The 15161-nt window shown below is 32.4% G+C and overlaps 1 protein-coding gene across 1 annotated transcript in view; it reads right to left on the bottom strand.

Annotated features, from left to right (window-relative positions):
• Positions 1–2036: 2036 nt before the first annotated feature.
• Positions 2037–15161, bottom strand: part of LOC126748493 (delta-1-pyrroline-5-carboxylate dehydrogenase, mitochondrial) — a 39201-nt gene continuing 26076 nt past the window's right edge. The window contains exons 6-9 of the mRNA XM_050457762.1: positions 14971–15149; positions 9048–9236; positions 8865–8983; positions 2037–2764 (exon numbers count right to left, since the gene is read on the bottom strand). Of these exons, the coding sequence (XP_050313719.1) occupies positions 2649–2764; positions 8865–8983; positions 9048–9236; positions 14971–15149 (603 nt within the window). The 3' untranslated portion in view covers positions 2037–2648. The remainder of the gene's footprint in view (positions 2765–8864; positions 8984–9047; positions 9237–14970; positions 15150–15161) is intronic.

The raw sequence follows: 15161 nt of genomic DNA, 5'->3' as shown, positions 1-15161 counted from the left end.
ATAGAAAACTCTTTTAGTTATTAAACCTATCAACATTTACAAAATCTAATTCATTCAATGTCTGTTTCTTAACCATAATTAAAGTTCTGCCATGGATCGCATTTGATCTGTTACATCTAGAGACATTTACATAGGTAATATTCAAGATAAATCAGTTCACTACCCTTAAGCCATGTTAAGTTAATATGAATTATAATGTTAATATCAGGACAGTCTATACCATTAAGGAACATATACAGTTCGTCATTCTCACTTCTGATTGAATACTGAGAACTAACAAGTTAATATTGGTGATTGTGCTGTTAGTTATAAAATCGTCAGTTGTCGTTACTGCACTAAGATTTGCAATATTTGAGTGGTCGCGACTTAAGTAATTCGATCTGGACACATAGTAAGATAAAAAGGATTAATCTGATGTTCAGGCGAGGTTTTTAGGTCCACTTCATAATTTGGGGTTGCTATTTTATTGCCAACCGCGGAACCAGGCAAAAACACTTCTATCATTAACATTTGAATTAGGTGCCTCTGTCAAGTCAGTGATGTAGGTCAAATTATTTTTATTAGCACCAAGATTTAATAATTGTCTACTATTTCTTCTAAAAAGTCCGGTTTATTGATATCGACGTATGAAACCTGCCTAGGAGTACATTTGTCAAGTTTAAAAGCATATTCGCTCAATTTTCAAATATATTTGTAAATACGATTGCTGGCTTTTCTGTTATAATTGATGAAAGGCGTGGACGCTAGAATAATATTAGTGTACCATAAAGACCTTTTCTTATGGGGATAACTAAAGAAAAAGGTGTTTACATCAGATCCACCCTCTTAAAATAACAGATTCGTAACGAGATTACGGGTATATCTGTCGATACGCTTTCAAGAGTTATGCAAAACTTTTAGTATTGACTACAACAATGCGTAAATGTCAACCGAAGATAGTAGTTCTTAAGAAATATTCCTTTGGCAATAAAATGATTTACGAATTCTTTCCGTTTGACTATCGGACCCTGTATTAGAAACATACGCATACTTTTATTAATTCAATAATTTGACACTTGTATAGGACCTAAGTTAAATAATTTTCATAATTCACAGAAATGTAATGGACGATATTTTGGAAATGTACCGGGTGATTTAAAAGGAAGCGTCAAGTGGCGTCACATACGGGGGTGGATAGGGGTTAAAACATCCCTATTTCTTTTACGCTCTGGGTTATTGCGATTTTATTTGAAAATTATAAAACTTTAGAGTTTTCTTACGTAAAAAAGTACTCGTTTATGTAGATAAAGCGTTCCGTTTACGAGAAAACTGACTTTGAAGATAACTTTAATTTGCGTATGTTTACTGATGAAAATTAAGTAGTCAATGCATTTCTATTAAAAAAAAAACATGTTCCTTTAAAAATTTAGAGAAAATGGTCAAAATTATTACCATTAGTATCACGACAAGGTGTTAATCTTTTTATTAGATTACGATGCACTCGTGGAAGAATTCTTGGATTATTTTTGACTGTTTGAAATCTTTCCTTTATTCTTTGGCTAAGAACATCAATACTATTGGGCGAGAATAATAATAAATAAATAATAATCAATATACGTATATTTGCCAATATAAAAATATCTAGAAATTACATCAACATAAAAGGGAAATAAAACGGATAGTCACATAAGCTGCACCAATTTTGTCTGTGAAATTCTTGACAAGTCACGGTATGGTGTACCTTTCCTTAGCTAGACAAACTCTATATATCTCCGCACAAAAGTATCTAGGTTTAAATCAAAGCTGTTAGCTGGTCATTGATTAACTTTTTATTTTTAATAAATTACATTTATGCAATCAATAGCTAACTCACTGTAATAAATTCCAAAATATGAGAATTGAAGCGTGAAAACTGATTATAATACCAGTAGCATTCAAAAAACTAGTATTTAATAAGCTGGAAGTTACATTACTTAAAAATTGCTTGAATAAATGTAAGTAAACTCGCTTATTTGAAATATTGAAGTGGGTTTATCAATAACAAAAAAAACAAAAACGACATTAACAAAGCAATTTTATTGCTACCTGAAATTTTACAATAAAATACTTACAAATAATATTGACAGGTTCGACCTATAAAAGAAAGAAAATACTTAAGATCAAAATAAGAAAAATTGAAAAAGAGACCTCCTCCCTTGATTTATGAAAAAATGTGCAACAAAACTGTTGGACTAGAATAGGTACAAAAATAGTTACTTTTCAGTGATTAAGAGGCCGAAAAAAAAACAGCACATGCAAATTAAAATGTACACTAGATAACAGTGTTTATAATACTCCTCCTCGAGATACAGGATATTTATTTATTACCTAAATACCACACATTGAAGAACAACACCTTCAAACTGTGTGTTGCATAATTTACGGTTTTTACGCACAATAACATTAATATTGTCATTATTATTTTTCTAACTATATATGCAATCTAAGGATTATTTTGAATTAATCAAAAAAAAAGGAATACTAAGGAACCACGTTTAAACTTAAAACATACATAAATAATTTTATAACAAAACAATATCATCTATCACATAACTTACTTTTAAACCGTAAACTGTTATAATAGGGGACTAAACCGGGATAATTGTTTAGTGTTTTTTTCGAATATTGATTTATTGTTTCATGTAAGGATAGTCCACCTCGGTGAGTGGCACAAACGTCTCCTTAATTGCTTGAGGGTTGCCCCATCTGAGGGCGTAGTGTGGTCCGCCAGCTTTATCGTTAGTACCTAGAAAAAATATTAAACGGTAATAATAATAAAATGCCAATCTCAATGTCAGAAGTGATGCATTTTTGTTAAATATCTAAGATATTATGACACTTATAATCTCTGTATTTAATTATTTAGTATACAATGTAGCTAAAGAAACATGGTCTATTGTTAGCAAACTAAGAAATAAGTCTACCTCAACTACCTGTATCTCTACATCACCCGAGGACCTAAACAATTACTTTGTAAACGTGGCAAAAAATCTAATGGCCACCATAACATCATTCTCTGTCATATCTCTCTAATGAAAATTTGCACAATTTCTTTTTTACGCCAGTATCATTTACAGAACTTCAAAGTACAATTAACGAAATAAAAAACAAATCATCAGCTGGTACAGATGGGCTTACTCTTAAAATGTTTTCAAATATCCCTGATTGTACTCTAATCCATTTAGTAGACCAAATCAACATGCCATTTCAAAATGGGGTCTTTCCAAACTGCCTTAAAACTGCAATAATCATTCCATTACATAAAGGAGGAGATAAAGATCAAGCCTCAAACTATCGTCCAATTGCACTTCTTCCAACCCTCTCAAAGATTATAGAACGCCTGTCTAAAAAAAGGTTTTTGTCATTTTTGTTTAAATATAATATCTTAACCCCTTATCAGTTTGGATTTCTGAGCAAAAAATGCACCAACGATGCTATGTTCTCCCTATTTAACAGCGTTTATTCAAATATCAACAAAAATTACTTAACAGCAACAATTTTCTGTGACTTTTCAAAGGCTTTCGATTGTGTAAACCGCATTATTTTAATTAACAAATTGCAGCACTTTGGATTCAGAGGTATATCCCTTCAATGGTTTAAGTCATATTTGTGCAACAGAAGTCAACTTGTAAAGGCAACACCACCGAAATAAAGAAGGCCGCGGGGCTCCGCTGTGACGTCATCACAAGAAGGCAAATGCTTTGCACACGTTTATGCATCTCTGTAGCGATAAGGACGTGTATTTAGGATAATATCGGCCGTTATATTTAAAGTAGAATGTTTTTTAAGGAGTATGGGTGTTAAGACTTTTTAGGCAAATAATTGTGTCTCTATCTGTCTCTGGAATAACCTCATAACCTGTGTATTGCCTCGATAATTTTCGAAGAAGTTAAGATATTAATTTGAAATTTGGTACACATGTTGCATTCCTATAAACTATTAGTTAGGATTTCTTTTGAGTAATATCGGTTCTGAAAAAGGGGTAGAAAATAAAGGATTGTTTTTATTCTTTGACAAAAAAAATTTTTGGCTTTGATAAAATAAAAAAAACAATTTATGAGGAATATTAACAAACTAATTATTAAAAATAAATTGTCTTAACCTTCATTTCAATAAGGGTAATTTCAAAAATAAGAGTTGAAACGAGGGTCGAAATTAAAAAAAAATTATTTGTATCGAGGGTTGTATATAGTATTTGGGGCTCATACTATAATATCAAAAATAATACTTAGTATTATTAATTGTAGGTATTACCTATCTTAACTGTTTTTCGAAAAAGAAATTAAACTTCAAAAATTCGTGTCATAAATTGGCGGGAATATTATTTAACCAAATTTAAGAAGTTAGTGTATCTAATTTTCTTTTACTGCCTTTCCCAAGTCGATCATTTTTTTTGCCACAGTAATTTTTTAAAAGAGTATTGGAAAAATATTGTTCTTAAGATATTCCAATGTGGTCATTGCTTAATATTTGTTAATATTTTATTAGGTTTAATGTTCATCCAGTTATTTTTTATACATTTAAGTAAATGTAGAGTCAAATAAATAAAAAAGTGGTCTTTTGTCCTCTACAGGATGAGGATATACAATGCTTAATTGTTTTTTTGTGCAAAAATTACTCATAGCTTTACTATTAATAACATTATTGTCACTTATAACACACAAAATATTATAGCCAATGTCTTCTAGCCCAACAATTATTGATTTAATGAAAGAGAACAGTAATTCATGATTAATTTTAGCTATCGGTGCAATGTGGATGACCTCCTTAAAATTTGAACACAAACCATTTAGCATAAAGGTAAATGCAGAATTTGCCAAAGTGCTATTGTTAATTGCTGTACCGACAATATTCCCCCCTTTATAATCAAGATATGGCTTTATATGTATTTCATCCATAAGCAAAATCATGTATGTTTCATTTTCTTTGATATACTTAAATGCGTTATTACAAAAGTTACAAATGTTTTTTAAAGAATCTGGATGCGGCAATGTTAAATGTCCAAACCCCCTTAAATACCTGTAGGAATGTGCACTTATTGTATTTAATATAGAGCAAAAATTTATTGTGTCAGGCGAGTAACGATATCTTTCTTTAGGTAATATTAATAATTTTAATTGTTCGGATATAAAAGATAATGTTTTATTAAAATCTTCACATTTAATAGACTCCAACATATTGCAAATCTGGTTTATAATATTTGTTTTTTCCTATGTATTAATTTCATTAGTGTTTTCTATTTGATTTTCTGAATTCAATTTATTAATTTAATTTAACAAATCTGATAAATCATTAATATTACTTAAAATGAATGGAGTTTTAAATTTATTTATCAGGAATACTATGTCTTGACCATATAAATAAGTTTCTAGTTTTCAATGTTGGTTTATAATAAGAGAGTAAGTTATGATTGGTGCGGGTGAGTATTTTAATTTATACAATACAATATCATTTTGGGTATTAACAGATTTTAGCCAATCATTAGGCAGTACCATTGCATTAAAAATAGGTAAAAATTCTTGGAAATTTTTAAAAGTTATAGTTTTTTGATGAAGGCTGAAAATTCATCAATACTGTTTTGAATTGCTAGAGACAAATTTTGTTGTTCAATTTCAATTTTCTTTTCATCTCTACTTTTCCTAATAACTGGTATAGACTTTGAAATATATAAAGGACAATTAGGGAACTTTACAGGGATTGTACCTTGTTGAAGTTTGGGATATTTCAATGGAACTTGTAAAGTCTTGCCTGTCTTTTCATCAAAATATGTTGTCACCCAAATTATATTTTCCTTGGCAAAATGTTCGTCACAAACCCTACTATACTGGTTAGGTTTAAAATTGTCTCTAGGAATCATTCTTAGCCACTTTTTACACAGTTCATCATCCTTCGGAAATTGAAACATGTGCCGAGTATGTTCGGCATTGTAATTGCCTTTGCAACCCGGTACACAGCACTTATTAGGCATAATTGCGAACGGCAGTCGGATTATACAATATTTAATTTATATAATAATACAACACCGAAACCGGCATCGATACACCTGTTATATTCACCTGTAGAAATACTACAAGTTGTCAACAACAAACACCCTTCTAACGGGATAATGTGTAAAGTGTAAAAGAGGCAGCATTGTTGCCACAATGTGGGTATAATAACCACAGATGTCGCGGTCAATAAGTATTACGCCGAATATATTTTCAATGATATTGCGGTTGATTTGGCACCGAGGCTCGGGTAAAGGAACAAGGAATAGGTCGTTCCATTATAAGATTTAAAGGGGGAAGTCGGTAGCGAATTTCTTCGCCTTCTTTGCGTGACGTATTACTTTAGTGACGTCAGAGCAGCTTCGCCTTCTTTATTTTGGTGGTGTTGGTAAAGGTCGATACGTCAAGATCTTCTTGTAAACCAATTGAATGTGAGGTACCTCAAGGTTCCGTTTTGGGTCCTATGCTCTTTCTGCTGTTTATAAATAACCTGGCCAGCCTGAACATAAGCGGAAAAATCTGTCTTTTTGCTGATGATACTAGCTTCACTTAGAGCAATCCGAATGCAATGGCACTACATACAACAATTTCCAACGACTTGGTCTTCATTAAATCGTGGTGCGATTCCAATCTTTTATGCCTAAATCTCTCAAAAACTAAAGTCTTATCATATAAAACGACCATTCCTCCATTTATTCTAAACAATACCAGTTTGGAAGTTGTTGAGTCTGTCAAGTTCTTGGGTTTTGTTGTGGACGGCTCTTTGAAATGGGATTTGCACATAGATACGTTATCTAAAAAACTAAGCTCGGCATGTTTTGCCATAAGATCAATCTCAAGAGAATTAGGCTTTTTCACGGCCAAAACAGTTTATTATGCTCTTTTTGAGTCACATCTTCGTTACGCCCTTCCATTCTGGGGTACATGCTGCAAGACCCAATTTGAGCGTATATTTAAACTTCAAAAGAGAGCGCTTCGCTACTTATTAGGACTTGATAGTAGAGCTCACTGCCAAGTAAATTTTATAAAATATAAGATCCTTACTCTTCCCTCCTTATTTATATTTGAATCTATCTGCCTTATCCGCAAACATGTGTCGCGGATTCCAGAAAGACCATCCCACAGCTATTCACTAAGGAACGTTGATCATAATCTTCATCTGCCAATTCCACGGTCGGAATTAGTAAAGAACTCTATAATTTATGCAGCAATAAAAATGTACAACCATCTGCCTTCCGTAATAAAATCGATGACTACTTTTAGTTGTTTTCGCAATGCCCTAAAATCTTTACTACTGCAAAAAGCCCTATATACAGCAGAAGACTTTTTTAATATTTCCTTTTAAAGCACACACACTGGCGTTATTAGCTACCTATTATTTGCAAAATGTTTGCCTGCTTTTTATTATATGTTTTTTTTTAGACTAAGGTTTTTAACAATTTTATACATATAATTGTGTGTATATTTGTATATAAAAATTATTTTATTTATGTATTTCGACCAAATTGTACAATTTGATAATTTTTACAGTATTTTTGTTTTGTTATGTACCTATTTACTTTGTGTGTATTTTGTCTGGGTATTTTTTTATGTTTATTTGTTTATATTTGTATTTTTTTTCCTTTAGCTTTGTCGATAAAATGTAAATTTTCTGACAATAAAGCATTTTGATTGATCGATTGGGAGCAAATATTTTAAGGGCCCCTCAGAGCTTCAAAATCGATTATTTGAAACTGTAACTACAATTATGCATAGAGCTTTAAGACCGGGAAAACAAAAAGAAAAACTTTCAAAAACACTTACCGAAATCGTAGTTCTCTCTCTCGTCAAATTAAGAAAATACATATCACAGGAATAAAAACATAGATAACATTAAAGGTGATTAAAGATAAGTTAGATAGTACATCTAGTAGAAGAGGGATTACAATTAAAATCTGATAAAATGGAACAAACGTTGGCTAGAAACAAATAGTTTTCTTTAACACCAAAAAACACACCCACAAAATACCATATGTACAATGTAATCTTTTGTACAATGGAAGGACAACAAGTTTGTGACATTAGCTACACACATCGAAAGTAATGATATTGTTACCACATCTAGATGGTGTAAGGAAACTAAAACTAAAAAACAAATTCCACAACCAAAAATTATAGCGGGATATAATAAACACATGGGAGGAGTTGATAAAATGGATGGGCTGATTGCTTTGTATAGGACAAGAATGCGACAGCGAAAATGGTATTGGCCAATAGTTTCATATTTATTAGATGCAAGCATCTCAAATGGCTGGGTACTTACGAAAAAGCTAAGACCAAATGATGCAAATTGTGCCTCCTAACTAGAATTTCGGAGGTATAAGTTTTTTACAGTCCTCTGGTAAAAAACCAAGTAGAGGAAAAACTACGCTTCCAGTTCATAAAGCTTCAAGATTTGATAATATACGACATTTAATTCGGTAAAATGAATCTGATCGAAGGTGCCAAGTATGCAAGAAGAAAAGTAACTTTATATGTGTAAAATGTGACTGTGGACTTCATCCAAAAAATTGTTTCGAAAATTACCATATAAACTAAATAATATGAATTTTATGCATGGTGTCCCTTTTGAGGGACGAATCATAACACACTAATAAAAACTAATATTTGATTATTGTATTTTTTTATATCTTATCTTATCTATAAAGAAAAAATACATAAAAAACAATTTCTATAAGTTCATGCACTAATGGGTTAAGAAACACCCTGAATATATAAGCGATATCCAAATCTCTTCTCGCATTTTATTTCATGTAATGCTTCAATTTCAATAGAACTTATCTAAATTTACCATAACATTAAAAAAAAAACATTTCTCACCTGACATCCTAGCACCACCGAACGGTTGCTGACCGACAACACTGCCCGTAGATTTGTCGTTAACGTAGAAATTACCGGCGGTCATTTTCAGCTCGTCAATGGCAGATTTAAGGAATGCTCTAAAAAAATTCAAAAAAAAATCACAAACTAAAGTCTACATCAATAAATTTTATAATAACTCACTCGTCTTGTGCAAACACGGCCCCGGTTAAAGCGAATTGAGTGGAATTTCCGACCAGTCCCAACGTGTCTTTTACTTTACTGTCGGGATACACGTAAATGGTGAGCACCGGCCCGAAAATTTCTTCTGTCATAATTTTGTCTAGCGGGTCTTTCGTTTGCACGATCGTTGGTTCGATGAAGTAACCGGTGCTAAATTTAAAAAAAGAAGAAGCGCTTTATTACAAACATGATATATTCCTAGAAGAATCAAAATGATTTAGAAAAGATCGCTTAGTGTCCGTGATTCTATAGACGTTGATATAAAGCTTTAATTTAATTTTGTTTTTAATAAATATTTACTCATGACAGCAAATCAGACTACAATAAATACGGCAACGAGGCTTTAGACCATTTAAATATAATAATAATAATAATAAAGACTTTCATTTCCATAAATGAATCGGTCATTTGAGAAACCCCGTGGGTCCATATTTTGGCGAAAATGACATTTTAGCATTATTATAACTCGAGGGTGTAGACGCATCGATTCACAGAGAAACCCCGCTTGTTTCCATATAACTAACGTTCCAAATAAATATGGACTTCTGCTATTCATTTGAGAAACCCCTTAAGTGCAGGAGTTATGGTGTCTCTCAAATGAATGCGCGCGCGATATCCCCAGCTACGCTTCTATCGAAAACGTCAAGCAGTGGTCACTTGGTCAGTATTATAAAAGTAAACAGGCCGGCTTGCGTTTATTATTTTTTATAAACTTATAATCACTTTACCTTTTAAAAAATCTACTGAATAAAATGTCTAGTGATAGTGATATCGACGAAAGTGTTGCAACGAATCCGAAAAAAGAAGGAAGGGTGTGAAACAAGTAGAGTACCAGTGTGAAAAAATAAAGAAATCGAGAGTGAAAAATAAGAAATACACAAACTATAGGGGCCATGTTGTTCAACCGACTCCCCATTTATATCCGTGCAAGTATGTATTAATATGTTTTTTTTTGTTTTATGTTCTACAGCAATAATGTTTTTGCTATAGCTGCAAAAAAAAATGTATACCGAACTTGCTTACAACGCAAGTTGCTGAAATCGTGTACAATCGAATAATTTTATTGCAAAACAAGGACGAGCAAGATATTTTACTGCAAAACAACATAGATATCTTTGATATAAAAAGACGACGTGGCAAAAGAAATGGAGAAGCACCTCAGAGAAATTCATCATTTAAGGTGTGATTTCCTAGCGACGTCCAGCGTTCGCGGCCCGCCGCCGCCGCGACGTTCAGCAGTAACGACTGGTCGCGGCGATTTTGGGATTTGCTTGAAGCGTCTGGCGTCCGCGTTTCTGTAGTAGTGAGAGCACACCCGCCATAGCAAATAGTACAGTTGACTGCAAATCAAAAGTTGCAGGTCGTCAATATTAATAAAAATAAGTTATTATTGGTTCACTGAAGATGTTGATGGTTGAGAACTGATTCATTTGGAATATCTTCTAGTTGACCTGGCATTTGAAAATATACCACTTGTTAAGGACTTGAAGTCATTTGCACTGGTGAACAGGGATTTTGTGGCTGCTCTGGATTAGTCATTGATGCCTGGAGATTTGTTATTATGGTCAAAATTTTTAATTTTGCTTCATTAATTAAATTAGGAGGTAATTTCTTTAACATTAGAGCCATGCTCCTCGAGTTTCGAATACATTTCCATGCGCTTTTTTGACCTTTCTTCTAAATTTTGCAGTAGTTTCGATTTTGCTGTACAATTACAAAGATTATTTTTCAATAGTTCGGTTATCAATGGTCGATGCAAACTGCAAATTTCTGTTTGTTGATGTTGGTGCTTACGGTAAAGAGGGAGACAGTTCCATTTTTTCTAATTCACCGATGGGCAATCAGGTGTATTCAGGAAATTTATTTCCAAATGATGAATTTCTACCTAATACAAACAGGAAGCTACCTTATGTAGTAATCGGGGATGAAGCGTTTAGGTTACATCGACATTTAATTAAACCATACAGCAAGTTATCGGCTAGAGGCGATAAAAGAAAAACTATTTACAACTACCGACTGTGTAGGGCCAGACGTGTCACTGAAAATGCATTTGGTCTGTTGTGCCAAGTCTTTCGCATCTATTATACACCAGTAGCTGTTAAAGCAGAAGTATGCGATAAGTTGATTATGGTGACTTGTTGTCTTCATAATCTATTAAGCGATGGATTTTTGGAAAAAAACAATAAATCTTATTACGGATTCTTACTACTCTTATACTTATTCAAATATTCCATTGCATTGCAAAGAACATTACTCCATTAACAGGAGGTAGAGGATTTGCTGATGCAACTGGTTTGGAAATCAGAGAAATGTTCGCAAATTTCTTTAGCGAAGAAGGAGCAACAGAGTGGCAAAACGACAGAGTCTTTAGAATTTCTAGTTAATAGGTGTATCCATATTTTTGTATTTTAATCTTACACACAATTTGATAATTATTGAGCCAATGTTTTGAAAAATATACATACATATAATAAAAGATGTTTATAGATAAAAACAGTTTTGTGTTTTACTGTCAATACTAACAATTATATAGTGTCCACCATAATGTTCGCTACATATGGGAAATTCGAGCATTTGATCAAGCATAATACATTTTCCCATATCCTACAAGTAAAATAAATTCCCATATGTAGCGAACATTATGGTGGACACTGTATAAAATACCAATTGAAACATTGGGAAAAATTAATCGACCTATTTGACCTAATGCAACCCTACTATTCACAAAACTTGATTCATCTATATGGAGCGGAAAACAATGAATTTATTCTTAAATACTTACGATTCTTGGATAAAATTGCAGCAATTTCTTTCCATACATTTTCCCGAATTTGGTAATCTTTAAAGTCTTTATTTTCATGGTTATAAATACAAGGATATTCACATACTTGATAAATCAATATTTCATCTTCAGCATCTGTGAATTTTTTCGACATTTTGTGTTAATATCTTCAGCTAAACTCTGCTTATATCAAACTGATGTATAGACGGCTAGGGTCGCTAGACGCAGCCGTTGACGGCCGGACGTTGCGACTTCGAGTCACGACGCTTCAAGGAAAACGATTCCATACAAAATACATTGTACGTGTTATTAACTGCCAGACGTGGCGGCGAACCGCGAACGCTGGACGTCGCTAGGAAATCACACCTTTAGGTATCTAATTTATGAGATAATACTAAAAGGTCATCCGACAAAACATTTTTTTAGGTATTTGGTAAATGTTCCCGGAAAGACTAGAATCAATGTTTGTAAAAAAGCAGTTCTTATTGCCTATGGTGTTACCGATGATAGAATTCGAAGAATATGTAAACTTTCGGCTGCTGGCAGTGCTCCCAAAGATAAGAGAGGCAAAAACAGTACCCAGATTTAAAAAATAGGGTCAAATACAAATTTTATATGAAAATATTCAATGAAAATTTTGAATTACAGTTTCAACAACCGCAAGTCGACACATGCTGTACATGCGAGGAGCTGTCTTAATCTCTAGTCTAGACCTTAAACGAAAATGCTAAACGGGTAGCGATTGCTGAAAAGATGGTACATAATCGGCGTGCAAAAAAATTTTATTCCAAAATTTCAGAAAAAATGTTCGGAAGATCAAACTGTTCTGGGTAGTTGCATGGATTTTATGCAAAATTTGCAACTTCCTGTAATTCCAGTACAGGAATCATTTTATTTACGACAGCTAACAGTAGATGTTTTTAATATTCATGAGTTGCGCAATGATACTTCTAGATTTTACATCTATCATGAAGGAGAGGCAAAAAAAGGACCCGATGAAGTATGTTCCATGTTGTTGGATTATATTAATACAGAAATTAACCCATCTGTTAAAGAATTGTATGTATTCTCAGAGCCTGGGGCCAGAATAAAAACCACGCTGTTGTTCGGCTGATGATGGCTTTGCAATCAACTGGTAGGTTTCAACGAATTTTTAAATATTCTCCTGTCAGAGGTAACTCTTTCTTGCCATGTGACAGAGACTCGTGTCGTGTCGTTAAACGGAAAATTAGACGAACTGATCGAATCTACACAATGAAGGAATATGTGTCATTAATTGCAAATTCCTGTTCAATTCGTGGAAAATTCACTGTTAAAGTTTTGAGTTTGTAACTCATGAGGTCTTAACTTTTCAAAAACGGTAGCCAAAGTTCTTTAAGAAGAATGTCCTTTCTAATGAGTCATATCAAAGAAAATTACCCAAAGAACTAAAGCAATCGTTCACTGTCTCTAAATTCAATCAATTTGAATATTGTGAAGACGGAGTCGTTGTAACTCGAGATTTCATTGATGAATTGAAATCTCATTCATTTTCATTGAAATTATTGGCATCAACGAGGATTAGTTTGCCCCAAGAGACACTTTATAATGGCCTTGTTCCTATCAATGTGACCAAACCGAATGACGTTAGGAGCTTGATGCAGTACATATCTCAAGACGAAGAAATACAAAACTTTTATGGGGAATTGACTCGGTGCGATACTCTGTAGATTACGTAGTAATAAATACATGATTTAATCATGAAATTTTTTAGGCTGTATTTATTATACTAGTTTACCTTAACCTTAATACTCTGAAAATTGGCATTTATTTAAGAAACCCTGTATGTTCCCAAATTTCAAAATTGTTTTTGAGCTAAAAAATATTTTTTTTGGTGTGCTATTATGTTGTCTTTAATTTTTAACACTAAATTCTTCATTAAATTAGTATTGAAACAACTTTAAATTTATTGTAACTTCTTGTAGGACTTTATATCCAGTTTTCCCAAAATTGTATTTTTTGGACTATGGGGTTTCTCAAATAACCGATTCAAATATACATTATAAATACAAGATTTTAAAGTAATGGCAAAGTCTAGCCCTAAAGGCTACTCTAACTTAACCACAAAAAGAAAAAACAGCATATGGTTTGTTTTTAATTACATAAACTAACAATAATAATATTAAGATTCTATTCCATAAAACTATAATATAACACTTATAGGTTAAACATAACAATAATGAGGTTTATAGAGTCTTACCGGGAGAGATCAACAAAGTAATACGTATGTTAATTAATTTAATCTCGTTTGTTCATAAAATATCTAAGGCTAAAGCACTGTATGTACAATGTACATGATGGCATGCCCTCCTACGGTTGTTTTTGAAATAGATATTCCCTAAATTTATATTTAAATTTATTTACATTTAAAACTTTAAACTCATTAGGTATATTATTAAATAATTCAATAGCATTAAACAGAAAAGATCTTTTGTAAAAAGTAGATTTAAATGTAGGCATGGTGAAGAATCCTTTATTTTTTATGTTTAAATTATGTACTTTACCCATAGGGATAAACTTATTTTTTAGTTTTACTATTGAAGAAGTTGATACTGGTACTGTAACAATCTTGTGTACAAAATTTGCTAAATGAAGCTTGCACCTATTTGACATGTTAAGCCATTTAGTTTCTTTTATTTTATGTGATATATGTTCATTCCTTTTAATACCATATATTAATCTGCAACAAGAATTTTGCATTTTTTGGATTCTTTCTTTTTCTACTAATGGAAGACATGGCATGTATATAAAATCACAGTACGAATAATCAGGCTCATGACGAGACTATCACACAGTATTTTTTTTAATCTAAAATTAAGCAAATGTCTTTGGCTGTATATTAATTTAAGAGAAAGGAAAGATTTTTTATTTAAATGCTTAACGTGCTCGCTGTAAGTGCAAAAAATTAGCTAATAATAAAAAAAATTACTTCAATGAATATCATTACTTAAGTACACTAAAAGTGGACTTTCCAAGTTTGAACCACATCTTTCTGAAAACCCCGGGAATTTTAAATCAGGTTTTTTATCAGAATTTGATCTAAATGTAAAATAAAAATAATACCTATCGTCATATTTTCCTCCGCCAATGATCTCCAAATTGGAGGATTTCTTGGCGTGGTCGATGTATCCGGTGATCCTCTTAAATGCTTTATCATCTATCACAGCCGACGTAAAGCTACCGTAGTCAGTAGGGTCCCCAATTTTCAATTCGGATCGTTTCGACAATAAACCTTCCTTAATCTGAAAATAACA

This window comes from Anthonomus grandis, chromosome 2 (assembly GCF_022605725.1).
Source record: "Anthonomus grandis grandis chromosome 2, icAntGran1.3, whole genome shotgun sequence".
Classification (NCBI taxonomy): domain Eukaryota; kingdom Metazoa; phylum Arthropoda; class Insecta; order Coleoptera; family Curculionidae; genus Anthonomus; species Anthonomus grandis.
This window is presented reverse-complemented; position numbering and strand designations above follow the sequence as displayed.